The sequence below is a fragment of the Zingiber officinale genome, chromosome 6B (assembly GCF_018446385.1).
Source record: "Zingiber officinale cultivar Zhangliang chromosome 6B, Zo_v1.1, whole genome shotgun sequence".
Classification (NCBI taxonomy): Eukaryota; Viridiplantae; Streptophyta; class Magnoliopsida; order Zingiberales; family Zingiberaceae; genus Zingiber; species Zingiber officinale.
The window spans coordinates 84174525-84186280 of record NC_055996.1 but is presented as its reverse complement, the minus strand read 5'-3'; the positions used below and the strand labels follow the sequence as shown (position 1 = coordinate 84186280).

At 42.9% G+C, this 11756-nt stretch overlaps 1 protein-coding gene across 2 annotated transcripts; it reads right to left on the bottom strand.

The window, feature by feature from the left end:
- Positions 1-1414: 1414 nt before the first annotated feature.
- Positions 1415-2726, bottom strand: LOC121990368 (DNA polymerase I A, chloroplastic-like). 2 transcript variants are annotated; one of them, XM_042544509.1, is made up of 3 exons: positions 2515-2726; positions 1766-1902; positions 1415-1702 (listed from the first exon to the last, which is right to left on the bottom strand). In XM_042544509.1, the coding sequence occupies exons 1-3, from the start codon at positions 2703-2705 to the stop codon at positions 1446-1448; spliced, it is 585 nt and encodes a 194-aa protein (XP_042400443.1). In that variant the 5' UTR covers positions 2706-2726; the 3' UTR covers positions 1415-1445. The 2 variants fall into 2 exon arrangements, with proteins under 2 accessions (XP_042400443.1, XP_042400442.1); XM_042544508.1 differs by having other exon boundaries at positions 1415-1902.
- Between the last annotated feature and the right edge of the window lie 9030 nt (positions 2727-11756).

The following is an 11756-nucleotide window of genomic DNA, read 5'->3' as shown; positions in this document are numbered from 1 at the left end:
ATTAGTAATTTCTTGTTATCAAAGAGGTTGAGACGAGACATGCATAAGACTTACAGAAACTAGGTGTTATGCAACTTGTATTAGAACAATCTGCCAGCAATGTGTCCACTACAACAAAAATCCTCATAGACATTGGTTTTCCACCGATGTCTATTATATTTTCGACCGATGTCTATGAAGGCGATGTAAAAGGTCTGTCATTTTAGACATCGGGTTGAAACCGATGTAGTATCACTTAACGACATCGGGTGTAAAACCGATGTAATATTATATGTTAATAACACCAGTTTTGACAGCGGTATACAACCGATGTAATATTAGTTAAGGACACCGGTTTTGCAACGGTGGAAAACCGATGTAATATCAATATTGTTTAACAACATAAATTCTATTTCCGAAACAGTGAAAAACCGATAATATTCAAGAAAATACACAAATATTCACAAATTACACAAATATTCTTCTTCCAACAGTATCCATAAAATACACAAATATTCACAAATTACACAAATATTCTTCTTCCAACAGTATCCATAAAATACACAAATATTCACAAATTACACAAATATTCTTCTAATAGATCCATAAAATACACAAATATTCACTGTTCACAAATATTCCAACAGTATCCATAAAATAAACAATATTTTTTTTACATCAAAAGCTTATAGCTAATAGATATTGAAGAGCAGAAGAATGAAAACAGAGGTAGAATTCTCACTAAAAATAAGTTAGAGAAGAATTCTACTTGTTGCCTAACATGCTGTGCAGCTGGATGATGGTCTCTTCCTCTTCAAACGAGAACCTTCCTCGCTTGATGTCCGGCCGGAGGTAGTTCGTCCACCGGAGCCGGCAACTCTTGCCACACCTCGCGGGCCCTGTAAATCAATCAACAACCCATAAATCAATATTTTATCAATCGCTATACGATTCTCATGCTTAGAGCAGTAATTAATATACCAGCTTTCTTAGGAAGAGTCCTCCAGTTTCCTTGGTCGTGCTTCTGTATGCAGACAACGAGCTTTTGGTCCTCTTCCGGAGTCCACGGGCCTTTCTTCAGGTTATCTCTGTCGCAGCAAGGTGTTCTCCCCATCTCAAAATCTCAACTCGATATCAATTAAACCTGGCTTCAGAGTGCAAATTAAAGAGATATAGCAGCAGTATATGATAGGAAACAATCACCGAGTGTTCTTACGGTTTATATAGAGTGAAAACAGAGGCAAATCGAGGAGAGGGAGAGTAAAAAAAGTCAACCGGATTCGGTGCCGTCCTTTGTTTATCAAACTCGCGACGTGTCTCCTCTACCTCTCTCATTGGCGGAGCAGCACATGAAAAGGCTTACGACTTGAAGTTTAACTCAGGAAGGCGACAGGGAAGCCCCAAAGCAGGAGGGGCTCCTTGTCTCTATCGTCTCCATGGGAGCTGTCACGAACCAAGAGCAGCTATCAGTGAATAATGAAATTTGTTATCAGTGAATCAATGGCAGAAGTTTCACAAAGAGCAGCAATAGCTTCACAGGCCTCCCTTCCTTTATTGCCTCCTCCAAATGCCTCAAATGCAGTACCATAAGAGCAGTCTTCATAATCTGTCCCTGTATCTGACAGCTTGTGGTCGTCCATTATCCCTTCTTCAGTGACATACTCATCACTACATGCATTATCGATCCAATAAATCTGATTGCTGGGGATGTTTCTAGCAAATACTTTTAGAGCATCAGCACTTAAAGACGGAAACCTACTAGCTGTATACATATCGGTTTGCAAACCTTCACAAATCTTATGTAAATGAATTGTACGATACTTGAGAGGAGCCTTCTTCCCTTCTTCAAATATTTTCTCAGTATTAAGGACCTTAAATAACTTCGACAACGGCTTTGACTCAAAATTCATCTCAATTCGACCTCTGCAAAACATAATGACAAAAAGGGAAAAATTACAGAACTGTTGATTCAATAATAGGGTTGAACTCATCTGATAAACAAGTAAAGCAGTTCATAAACAGTGTGATTAACTTGATGTGTAACAATCATAACATCAAGCAACCTTGATTGGTGCACACATAGACCACCTGCATAAACATAGAAAAGCTTTATCAAGCAAATCAGAACAAAACATACTCAAGATTTTTTTTCACAATACTTCTACCATCTTTCATCACTGCAACATGCAACTTGATAACCAACAAGGTAAATTTGGTCTTCCAAGTACTATTGAGCAGGCAATATATAAAGCAATTATAAATGAAATATTCAAACAAGACATGCTTACTCTAGGAAAATGTTCAAATCTGGGGCTTCTACCAATCTTAATAAAAATTGACAGTCAACAAACTGGTAGCTAAAAAAAAATCTGTCAAAATGCTATAAACTTCATGGGAAAATTTTGAAAAGTCTAGTAATCAACTATAGTGTTTGGAGACTTTAGTAATCAACTATAGTGTTTGGCATTTTGGTGTGGCCATACGACATTGTAAAAATGTTATAAACAACTATAGCTAAAAAAAAATATTAAGTACCTCCTCGATGTGTCATCAAATAGCAGCTGCCTTATTTGAGTATTACTTCCCACATTCATATACTTGGCATCCTCACAGTACTTGGATGCCCACCGTCTGAATTTATCTACAACTATTTGCTTATCACCAACAGCGAGCTTTTCAATCTTTGATAGATGGACTTTATCGACCAGAATTCCTTCAGATTCCATCTTTACTAATAGAACACCAAAAGGGCGTCATCACTTTTCATAGAAGTTATACATTGTTCCTTGTATACTGCCTTTCAAAAAACCATGGTACATGCATAAGTTTTTCTTTCAAGCTATTAAAAAGTTTTAATATATTCACTGCATCTAAAGCAGAATATCTGATCCACGATCTTCATTCTTCTCTTTGTAGAACATCAACAGGAGGAAGTGTGATAATTTTTTCTTCAGTTCCATCTTTCTTTAATTTTTTCTTACCAAAGATGGATTTCATTGACATCTTTCCACTGATTAATTCAACATCATCATCTGAGTTTCCTTGAGACATGATCTTTGGGTCACTTGTAAGTGCTTCAAGTGAATATTGGGTTTCCTAGAAGAATCAAAAAGTCGTGCAAGATGCATGGTATCCACATGGAACCCAGCAAGCTTGATCCCATTGTTTCCTATTATATGACTATCAAAGCTATAATTATGCCAAACCTACACGTTATTGAAGAGAAGTACATTTAGTATCACACAACTTTGAATACAAGCATGCCTTATTCCAACTAAGAGGAAGAAGAACTAGTATAGATAAGATTATCATAAAACAAAAAGCATAATTTGAATGGAAAATAGGAAGAAACTCACGAGTGAGAGCAGCTACTCAGCTCGTTAGCGTTTGTTGACCCCATAGATCTATTTCTTCCTCCATTTGTCATAATTTCCCAGACATCATCTATGCTGCCAACTTGAGGTTCTAAAAGGCCAGGCACATCTTGCGTCCTATCTGATGCTTGCTTTATATCCAACCTTCAGAAAAACAACAAAGCCCAACAAATTGAACCTTTACTTGGCAAGAGGTAATAAAATAGTTTTCAATCACTGCAGGTTGCTGCAAAGTATTGATGAAGAGATCACCAATCACTGCAGATGGTTTCCTGATAGATCAAATTCGTTGTGCAGTAACCCTCTGCTAAACCCCTCAGTCTACCATCTAATTGTTGGGCAAAACCCGTTACAATCAGTGTGATTTTTCCACTCTTCTGAGTGCGTACCAAAGTCACAAGAACTTACAATCAAGTAGGTTTGAGCAGATAATCTCACACTGTCGACTCTAGCGAGCCGAGCCACGTGCCGAGTAGATGAGTCGTGGACACCGGGAGTTGTCGAGCAGCGCCACGTTGTGCTAAGAGTTGCTGACAGGATGTCGAGAGCTGCAACACGAACTCAGAGTGGATGCCGAGTCCAGCAGAGCGCTGTCTCCTTAAAACAGATTCGGCCCCTCCGTGGTGCTCAGAGGATTAAGTGGACGTCTGTTTCCCAGGATAAAACGGCAGGATCACGAGTACAACCGAGCACTGGTTGTCGTGACGATCTGAACTAGCTCCGAAAACTATCACTATTTCTGTTGAGCAAAAGAAGTGCACAACAGAAGGGAAAGAAACATGGGGATTCAAAGTGGAAGGGAAGCACGTGCACACAAAGCTTAGTTTTCCACACGAAACTCACTGAAGCTGTTTCTTGTGTTCTCCTTCGTTTCTGTGCTCAAGGTCTTATATAGACCTTGTGCAAGCTTGGCTTGCAAGCACAGCAAGCCACGTTGTGGCTTGCATGCTTGCCAGCAAGCCACAACGTGGCTTGCTGTTGGCTTTCATTGGCCAGCAAGCCACTTGGCTTGCAAGCTTGTTTACCATGTGGCCTTGTTTGCCATGTGGCACAAGCAAATGTGCCACGTGGCGTGTAAGCAAGCTGGTAATTTTTCATATCTTGTATGCTGGCCAACAAGTTGTTTGACTGATATAACAAATAATGGGGTTCACAAAACTACCCCTCGGGTTGATGTCGTCCGGGCCCTAGATTTCCAACCCCCTTCGTTCCGAATCAATCGGAAAGCCTTGCTTGTAATCGTTGTGGGACTACAACCCACACGTCGCGTTTTCATTCAATTTTTTCCAACAATCCCCCACATGAATGAAAACAAGGATTTGTGATAGTTTTCGACAGTTGAGTCGAGTATAGGATAGGTAGGTGTTACCCTTTGAACCTTCCCTTGTAAACTCTGTTTGCTCACTGGCTGATTAGTAGACGTGACGTCTTTGAACTGTTTGGCCGTTGGTGTAAGCATGGACAGATCTTACCCAAGACTATCCCTGATATAGTTCAGGTCTCATGAGTGTGTTCGTTCTTGGCCATGAACACGCCTGGTTCTGTGAGAAGCTCTCAGAATTGTGCCTCCAATTCTCTTCGAAGCGGCCTCACTTCTTTCTCACATAGGTGATCCCTCAAGAGTTACCATCTACTCTTTTTTGATCATTAAAAGCCCATCGGCTTATCCTGGTCTCGTCACTGTTTCATGGGGCTTCCCCTACAGTGTGTCTAGTCAGTGCAGATTAGTTGTCCCTTTGAACCTAGTTCTTGGGATCTCCAGTCAGCATAGGTTGGGTGTCCTCTGTACTGATCGCTGACAATGGCATCAAGCCCATTCCCTGTGATGAGCTTGCAACTAACTCTCGATTTAACCCTTTGGTTAGCGGATCCGCTAAGTTATCTTTTGACTTCACATAGTCAACATTGATAACTCCAGTTGAGAGTAGTTGTCTAATGGTATTATGTCTACGACGTATATGTCTAGACTTACCATTATACAGATGGCTCTGTGCCCGACCAATTGTTGATTGATTATCGCAATGTATGCAAATCGCTGGCACAGGTTTTGGCCATCGTGGAATATCTTCTAAGAATTGTCGTAGCCATTCAGCCTCTTCACCACATTTGTCAAGAGCTACAAACTCAGATTCCATCGTGGATCTGGTTATTACTGTTTGCTTAGAAGATTTTCAGAAATGGTTGCACCTGCTAGAGTGAAGACATATCCACTCGTAGACTTAGAGTCTTGTATATCAGATATCCAACTTGCATCGCTGTATCCTTCGATCACAGCAGGATATCTTGTATAATGCAGTCCATATTCACGAGTGTACCTTAAGTACCTCAGTACTCTTGTTATCCCTTTCCAGTGCTCAATACTGGGATTACTCGTGTATCTGCTCAGTCTGCTTATTGCGTAGGCTAAGTCTGGTCGTGTACAACTCATCAAGTACATCAGACTTCCAATCACTCGAGAGTATTCTATCTGCGAGATACTTTCACCTCGATTTTTCGATAGATGTTGACTCGTATCTATTGGCGTTCGTGTCAACGCAGTATCACCCTTGGTGAATTTCTCAAGAATCTTGTCCACGTAATGGGACTGATTAAGAACAAGTCCTTCTGTCGTTCTAAGAATTTTGATTCCTAGAATCACATCAGCTAGGCCCATGTCTTTCATGTCAAATCTTGAGTTCAACATGTCTTTAGTGGATTTGATTATCTTATCATTACTCCCAATGATAAGTATGTCATCTACATAGAGGCACAAGATGACATAGTCATTCTCTGTGGCTCTCATGTAGACACATTTATCACATTCATTGATCTTGAATCCACATTCCTTCATGGGATTATCAAATTTCTCATGTCACTGCTTTGGTGCTTGTTTCAAGCCATATAATGACTTCACCAATCTATAGACCTTGTTTTTCTGTCTTGGCACAAAAAACCCCTCAGGTTGGTCCATATAGATTTCCTCTTCTAAATCCCCGTTTAGAAAGGCTGTCTTGACATCCATTTGATGTATTTTGAGAGTCCATAGAGCAGCGATAGCCAACAATACTCTAATGGAAGTTATTCTAGATACTGGAGAGTATGTATCGAAGTAATCAAGGGCTTCTCGTTGTCGGTATCCTTTGATGACCAATCTGGCCTTGTATTTATCAATTGTACCATCTGATTTCATTTTCTTCTTGAAGATCCACTTACACCCTAGTGGTTTACTTCCCGGAGGAAGATCCAGAAGTTCCCAAGTGTGATTTTGCAAGATAGATTCTATCTCAGATGCAATTGCCTCTTTCCAGTGAGGTCCATCAGACGAGCTTACTGCTTCTGAGTAACTCCGGGGTTCACTTTCCAGTATGAAAGTGATAAAATCCGATCCGTAGGATTTTTCTACTCGAGCTCGTTTACTTCGTCTAAGCTCAACCTCAACTGGTTCCTCATCTTTTTCTTCGTCTTGTGTTTCATATGCCCGTTTTGAGGAGCTAGCATCCTCTCGGGTCTTAAAAGGAAATACATGCTTAAAGAACGAGGCATTTCTCGATTCGATTATCGAGTTCTTGTGTATCTCCGGTATGTGTGATTCATACACACAAAATCTATACGCAGCGCTGTTTTGTGCATATCCAATAAATATGCAATCAACAGTCTTTGGTCCTATCTTAATCCTTTTTGGATCAGGTACCAACACTTTGGCAAGACACCTTCACATTCGTAAATATTTGTAGGACGGTTGTCTTCCATTCCACAACTCATAAGGGCTCTTATCTATTTTCTTCCGGGGCACCTTATTTAAAAGGTAATTAGCTGTTAACACAGCTTCCCCCCACATGGACTCTGGCAATCCAAAGCTTAATAGAAGAGCATTCATCATCTCCTTAAGCGTTCGATTCTTTCGCTCAGCAACTCCATTTTGCTGAGGAGTATAAGGAGCCGTTGTTTCGTGTCTGATCCCATGTTCAGCACACAACTCAGCGAACGGTGACACATATTCGCCGCCTCGGTCACTTCGAACCACCTTAATCTTCCTATTAAGCTGGTTTTCAACCTCATTCTTATAGAGAGCAAATTTCTCTATAGCTTCATCCTTACTTTTGAGAAGATACACATAACAGTATTTTGTGTTATCATCTACAAAAGTGATGAAATATTTATTACCACCACGTGTTGGCGTACCTTTTAGGTCGCACACATCAGTGTGGATTAGGTCAAGTGGTTCATTACTTCTTTCAATATGTTGAAAGGATGACCTTGTCATTTTTGCTTCAACACAAATCTCACACTTGTGTTTTGGGTCAAGGTGGAATGTAGGTATGCTTTGCATGTTTATTAATCTACGCAACACATCGTAGTTAACATGTCCTAGTCTACCATGCCACAAACACGAAGACTCAAGCATATAAGTGGAAGAGCTTTCATTTTTATTTATCTTGGGCCTAATGGCCATTACATTGAGCTTAAACAGCCCATCAGATACATAGCCTCTTCCTATAAACACTCCATTTTTGGACAATACAACTCTGTCCGACTCAAAAACAATGCGAAAGCCATGCTTGCTCAGAAGTGATCCGGACACTAGATTCTTCCGAATCTCCGGAACGTACAACACATTGTTCAGAGTGAGGTCCTTGCCCGAGGTCATCTTCAGCACCACCTTTCCTTGGCCTATGACGTCCGAGGTTGCTGAGTTCCCCATGAACAGTTTATCTCCAGTAACTTGTTCGAAGTTGTGGAGCAGCTCTTTGTTGCAGCACACATGTCTGGTGGCTCCAGTATCAATCCACCATTGCCGAGGATTAGAACCTATTAGGTTCACTTCAGAAATCACAGCGCAGAGATCCATATCCTGTTCTCCCGCCAGGTTGGCCTCAGGTTTTTTCTTCTTTGGCCTTTTACAATCTGAAGCCTTGTGACCCATACGATCACAATTGTAGCATTTCCCTAAGAACTTCTTTTTCATGTTTTGTCCTTTGGGTTGCGTCGTGGAAGATTTTGGATGCTTCCGTTTTGAGCTTTGTCCGTGCTCAACAACATTGGCTTTTACAGTAGCCTGAGAGAACAGTTTTCTCTCCGAATTCTTGTTGTCTTCTTCTATACGAAGGCGAACAACAAGTTCCTCCAGGTTCATTTCCTTCCGCTTGTGCTTCAGATAATTCTTAAAGTCCTTCCAGCCAGTTGGTAGCTTTTCAATGATAGCTGCCACTTGGAAGGTTTCGCTCAGAGTCATACCTTCTGAGTGAATTTCTTGTAAGAGTACTTGAAGCTCCTGGACTTGACTGATTACGGACTTTGAGTCACTCATCTTATAGTCCAGGAAACGACCAACAATAAACTTTTTGGCCCCACCATCCTCCCATTTATATTTCTTGTCCAGAGATTCCCACAGTTCCTTTGCCGTTTTTATCTCACAATACACAAGATAGAGTGAGTCGGCAAGATTGTTAAGGATGTAGTTTCGACAGAGGAACTCAGACTCGTTCCATTTGTCGAGCAGAAGGAGGGTGTTTACCTCATCTACACCCTTAACAACCTTGGGAATTTCTTCGGTCAAGATACGTGCCAGACCTAGCGTGGTTAAGTAGAAGAACATCTTCTGCTGCCACCGCTTGAAATTCACTCCTGTGAATTTTTCTGGCTTTTCCCCGTGATTGATTGGCACATTCCCAATCGGGGCGGAGGAGGCCGGCACATGTTGAGCCTGTTGCATCTCAACATTTTCTGCCGCCATATCAACAGACCGAATCTGTTTTAAGTTTGTTGGGCAAAACCCGTTACAATCAGTGTGATTTTTCCACTCTTCTGAGTGCGTACCAAAGTCACAAGAACTTACAATCAAGTAGGTTTGAGCAGATAATCTCAAACTGTCGACTCTAGCGAGCCGAGCCACGTGCCGAGTAGATGAGTCGTGGACACCGGGAGTTGTCGAGCAGCGCCACGTTGTGCTAAGAGTTGCTGACAGGATGTCGAGAGCTGCAACACGAACTCAGAGTGGATGCCGAGTCCAGCAGAGCGCTGTCTCCTTAAAACAGATTCGGCCCCTCCGTGGTGCTCAGAGGATTAAGTGGACGTCTGTTTCCCAGGATAAAACGGCAGGATCACGAGTACAACCGAGCACTGGTTGTCGTGACGATCTGAACTAGCTCCGAAAACTATCACTATTTCTGTTGAGCAAAAGAAGTGCACAACAGAAGGGAAAGAAACATGGGGATTCAAAGTGGAAGGGAAGCACGTGCACACAAAGCTTAGTTTTCCACACGAAACTCACTGAAGCTGTTTCTTGTGCTCTCCTTCGTTTCTGTGCTCAAGGTCTTATATAGACCTTGTGCAAGCTTGGCTTACAAGCACAGCAAGCCACGTTGTGGCTTGCATGCTTGCCAGCAAGCCACAACGTGGCTTGCTGTTGGCTTTCATTGGCCAGCAAGCCACAACGTGGCTTGCTGGTGGTTGCAAGCAAGCCACGTTGTGGCTTGCATGCAAGCCACTTGGCTTGCAAGCTTGTTTACCATGTGGCCTTGTTTGCCATGTGGCACAAGCAAATGTGCCACGTGGCGTGTAAGTAAGCTGGCAATTTTTCATATCTTGTATGCTGGCCAACAAGTTGTTTGACTGATATAACAAATAATGGGGTTCACAAAATTACCCCTCGGGTTGATGTCGTCCGGGCCCTAGATTTCCAACCCCCTTCGTTCCGAATCAGTCGGAAAGCCTTGCTTGTAATCATTGTGGGACTACAACCCACACGTCGCGTTTTCATTCAATTTTTTCCAACACTAATTAGCTGTGCTTTACTCTACATTTTGTATCAGATGGTTAGGCCTCTATCTAATTTGTAATTCTTGAGACTTTGCTTCTTCTCTATATGCTAGGGAAAAAACTCTAAATCTCCTATTCGATCGCTGCATGAGTCAAATTTAGTAAAGAATTTACAATATATAGACTTTATCAATCAGTTGCTGTGTGAAACATGCATGAACATGGCCTGATCTCACCTTCCATTTCTCTCTCTTTTTAAGATAATAATAGTAATTTAAGTAGCAGGTTTTGATCGAATTAGTTGGTTTGTCAGCTTCATACAATTTCCAATGCATGGATTGTCGTTTAATACTACTTTGCATTGCTAATGCTAAATGCTAACCTCGTTGACTCATTTTCATAAACAGGAAGGGTGCATGGATGCATCCTCCTCCCAGCGGAAGCGAAGCGGCGGCGGCGACGACCGTCTCCCCTCAAAGCCTCGACCCGCTTGTTCGTCGCTGCCGCGTGGAGAAAAGGGTCCCGCGGCGTCGGAGGAGGACGTGGAGGAGTTCTTCGCCATCCTGCGCCGAATGTGCGACGCGTCGCAGTCCGTGTCCGTTGGGCGAGGCACCGCGACGTCGGCCAGGTGGAGCCCGTCATTTGAGTGGGAGGACTTCTTCGGGGGCGGCGCCGAGAAGGTCGCCTGCGAGGGGGGCGATGGAGCTCGAGCGGTGACGCCGGCGGTAAATGAAGAGGCGAAGCGGCCACAGGGCATCGACCTCAACGCCGATCCGGGGCCCGAGGTAGAGGGTGTGGCGGTGCCGAGCCCCCTCGGTGAGTATGCCGCCCTCTCAGTGCTTCCTCCGACTGTTTCCTAAAATCAAATGTCGCTGCTGCTCTCTAATTGGTGATCTCCTCCAAGTACCAGCGCATGCTGACCACGGCCTTTCGCATGGGGCTGGCCAGCGGCTGGGTGTCCTCAGCGTGCACGGCATCGCCGTCCGCGGGGTGGCCGACCGCGGGGTCGCCGAAGGCAGCAGGGGCGATCGCATGAGCGACGGAGAGTGCAGCTCAAATGGAGGAGCGGAGATCGGCGGGCGAGAGTGAGCTGCCATCACCGCTACCAATTCTGGAGGCGGCGTCGGGGGATGGAATGCAACTCCGTCACCTCATCCTCCATGGGTTAAGCCGCCTATGCTTGCTACCCTCTGCGTCCTTAGTCAAACAAAAGGCAAGCTGTGTTGTGCATCGATCTAGGAAGGGGAAGAGGAAGATGAGATTGAGAGAGATGGTCGGACGGGTAGCGGCTAGGAGGAAAGTGGTGGTGGTGTTGTGAGACGGCGATATAGGTTTAGGTTTGGAAAGAAGAGTGAAGTGTTACAAAAAATTTCGGCTAAGTATTAGTGGAAAAATTAAATTATTTTATTTTATCATAGACATCGGGTTTTAAAAAGCGCTGTTAAAATCGGTGTCTATTAACAAAAAAAAAGGCGCGCATAGACATCGGCTTAAAAACTGATGTCTATGAGCGAAAATCTGTGCTTATAGACACCGATTTTTGGAAAAACTGGTGTAAAATACTCAAAGACATCGGTTTTTACTTAAAACTGTTGTTGTTCCACCGATGTCTATGAAGGTTTTTCTTGTAGTGGTCCTATTCTTCTACAAAACAAAACTGTTATT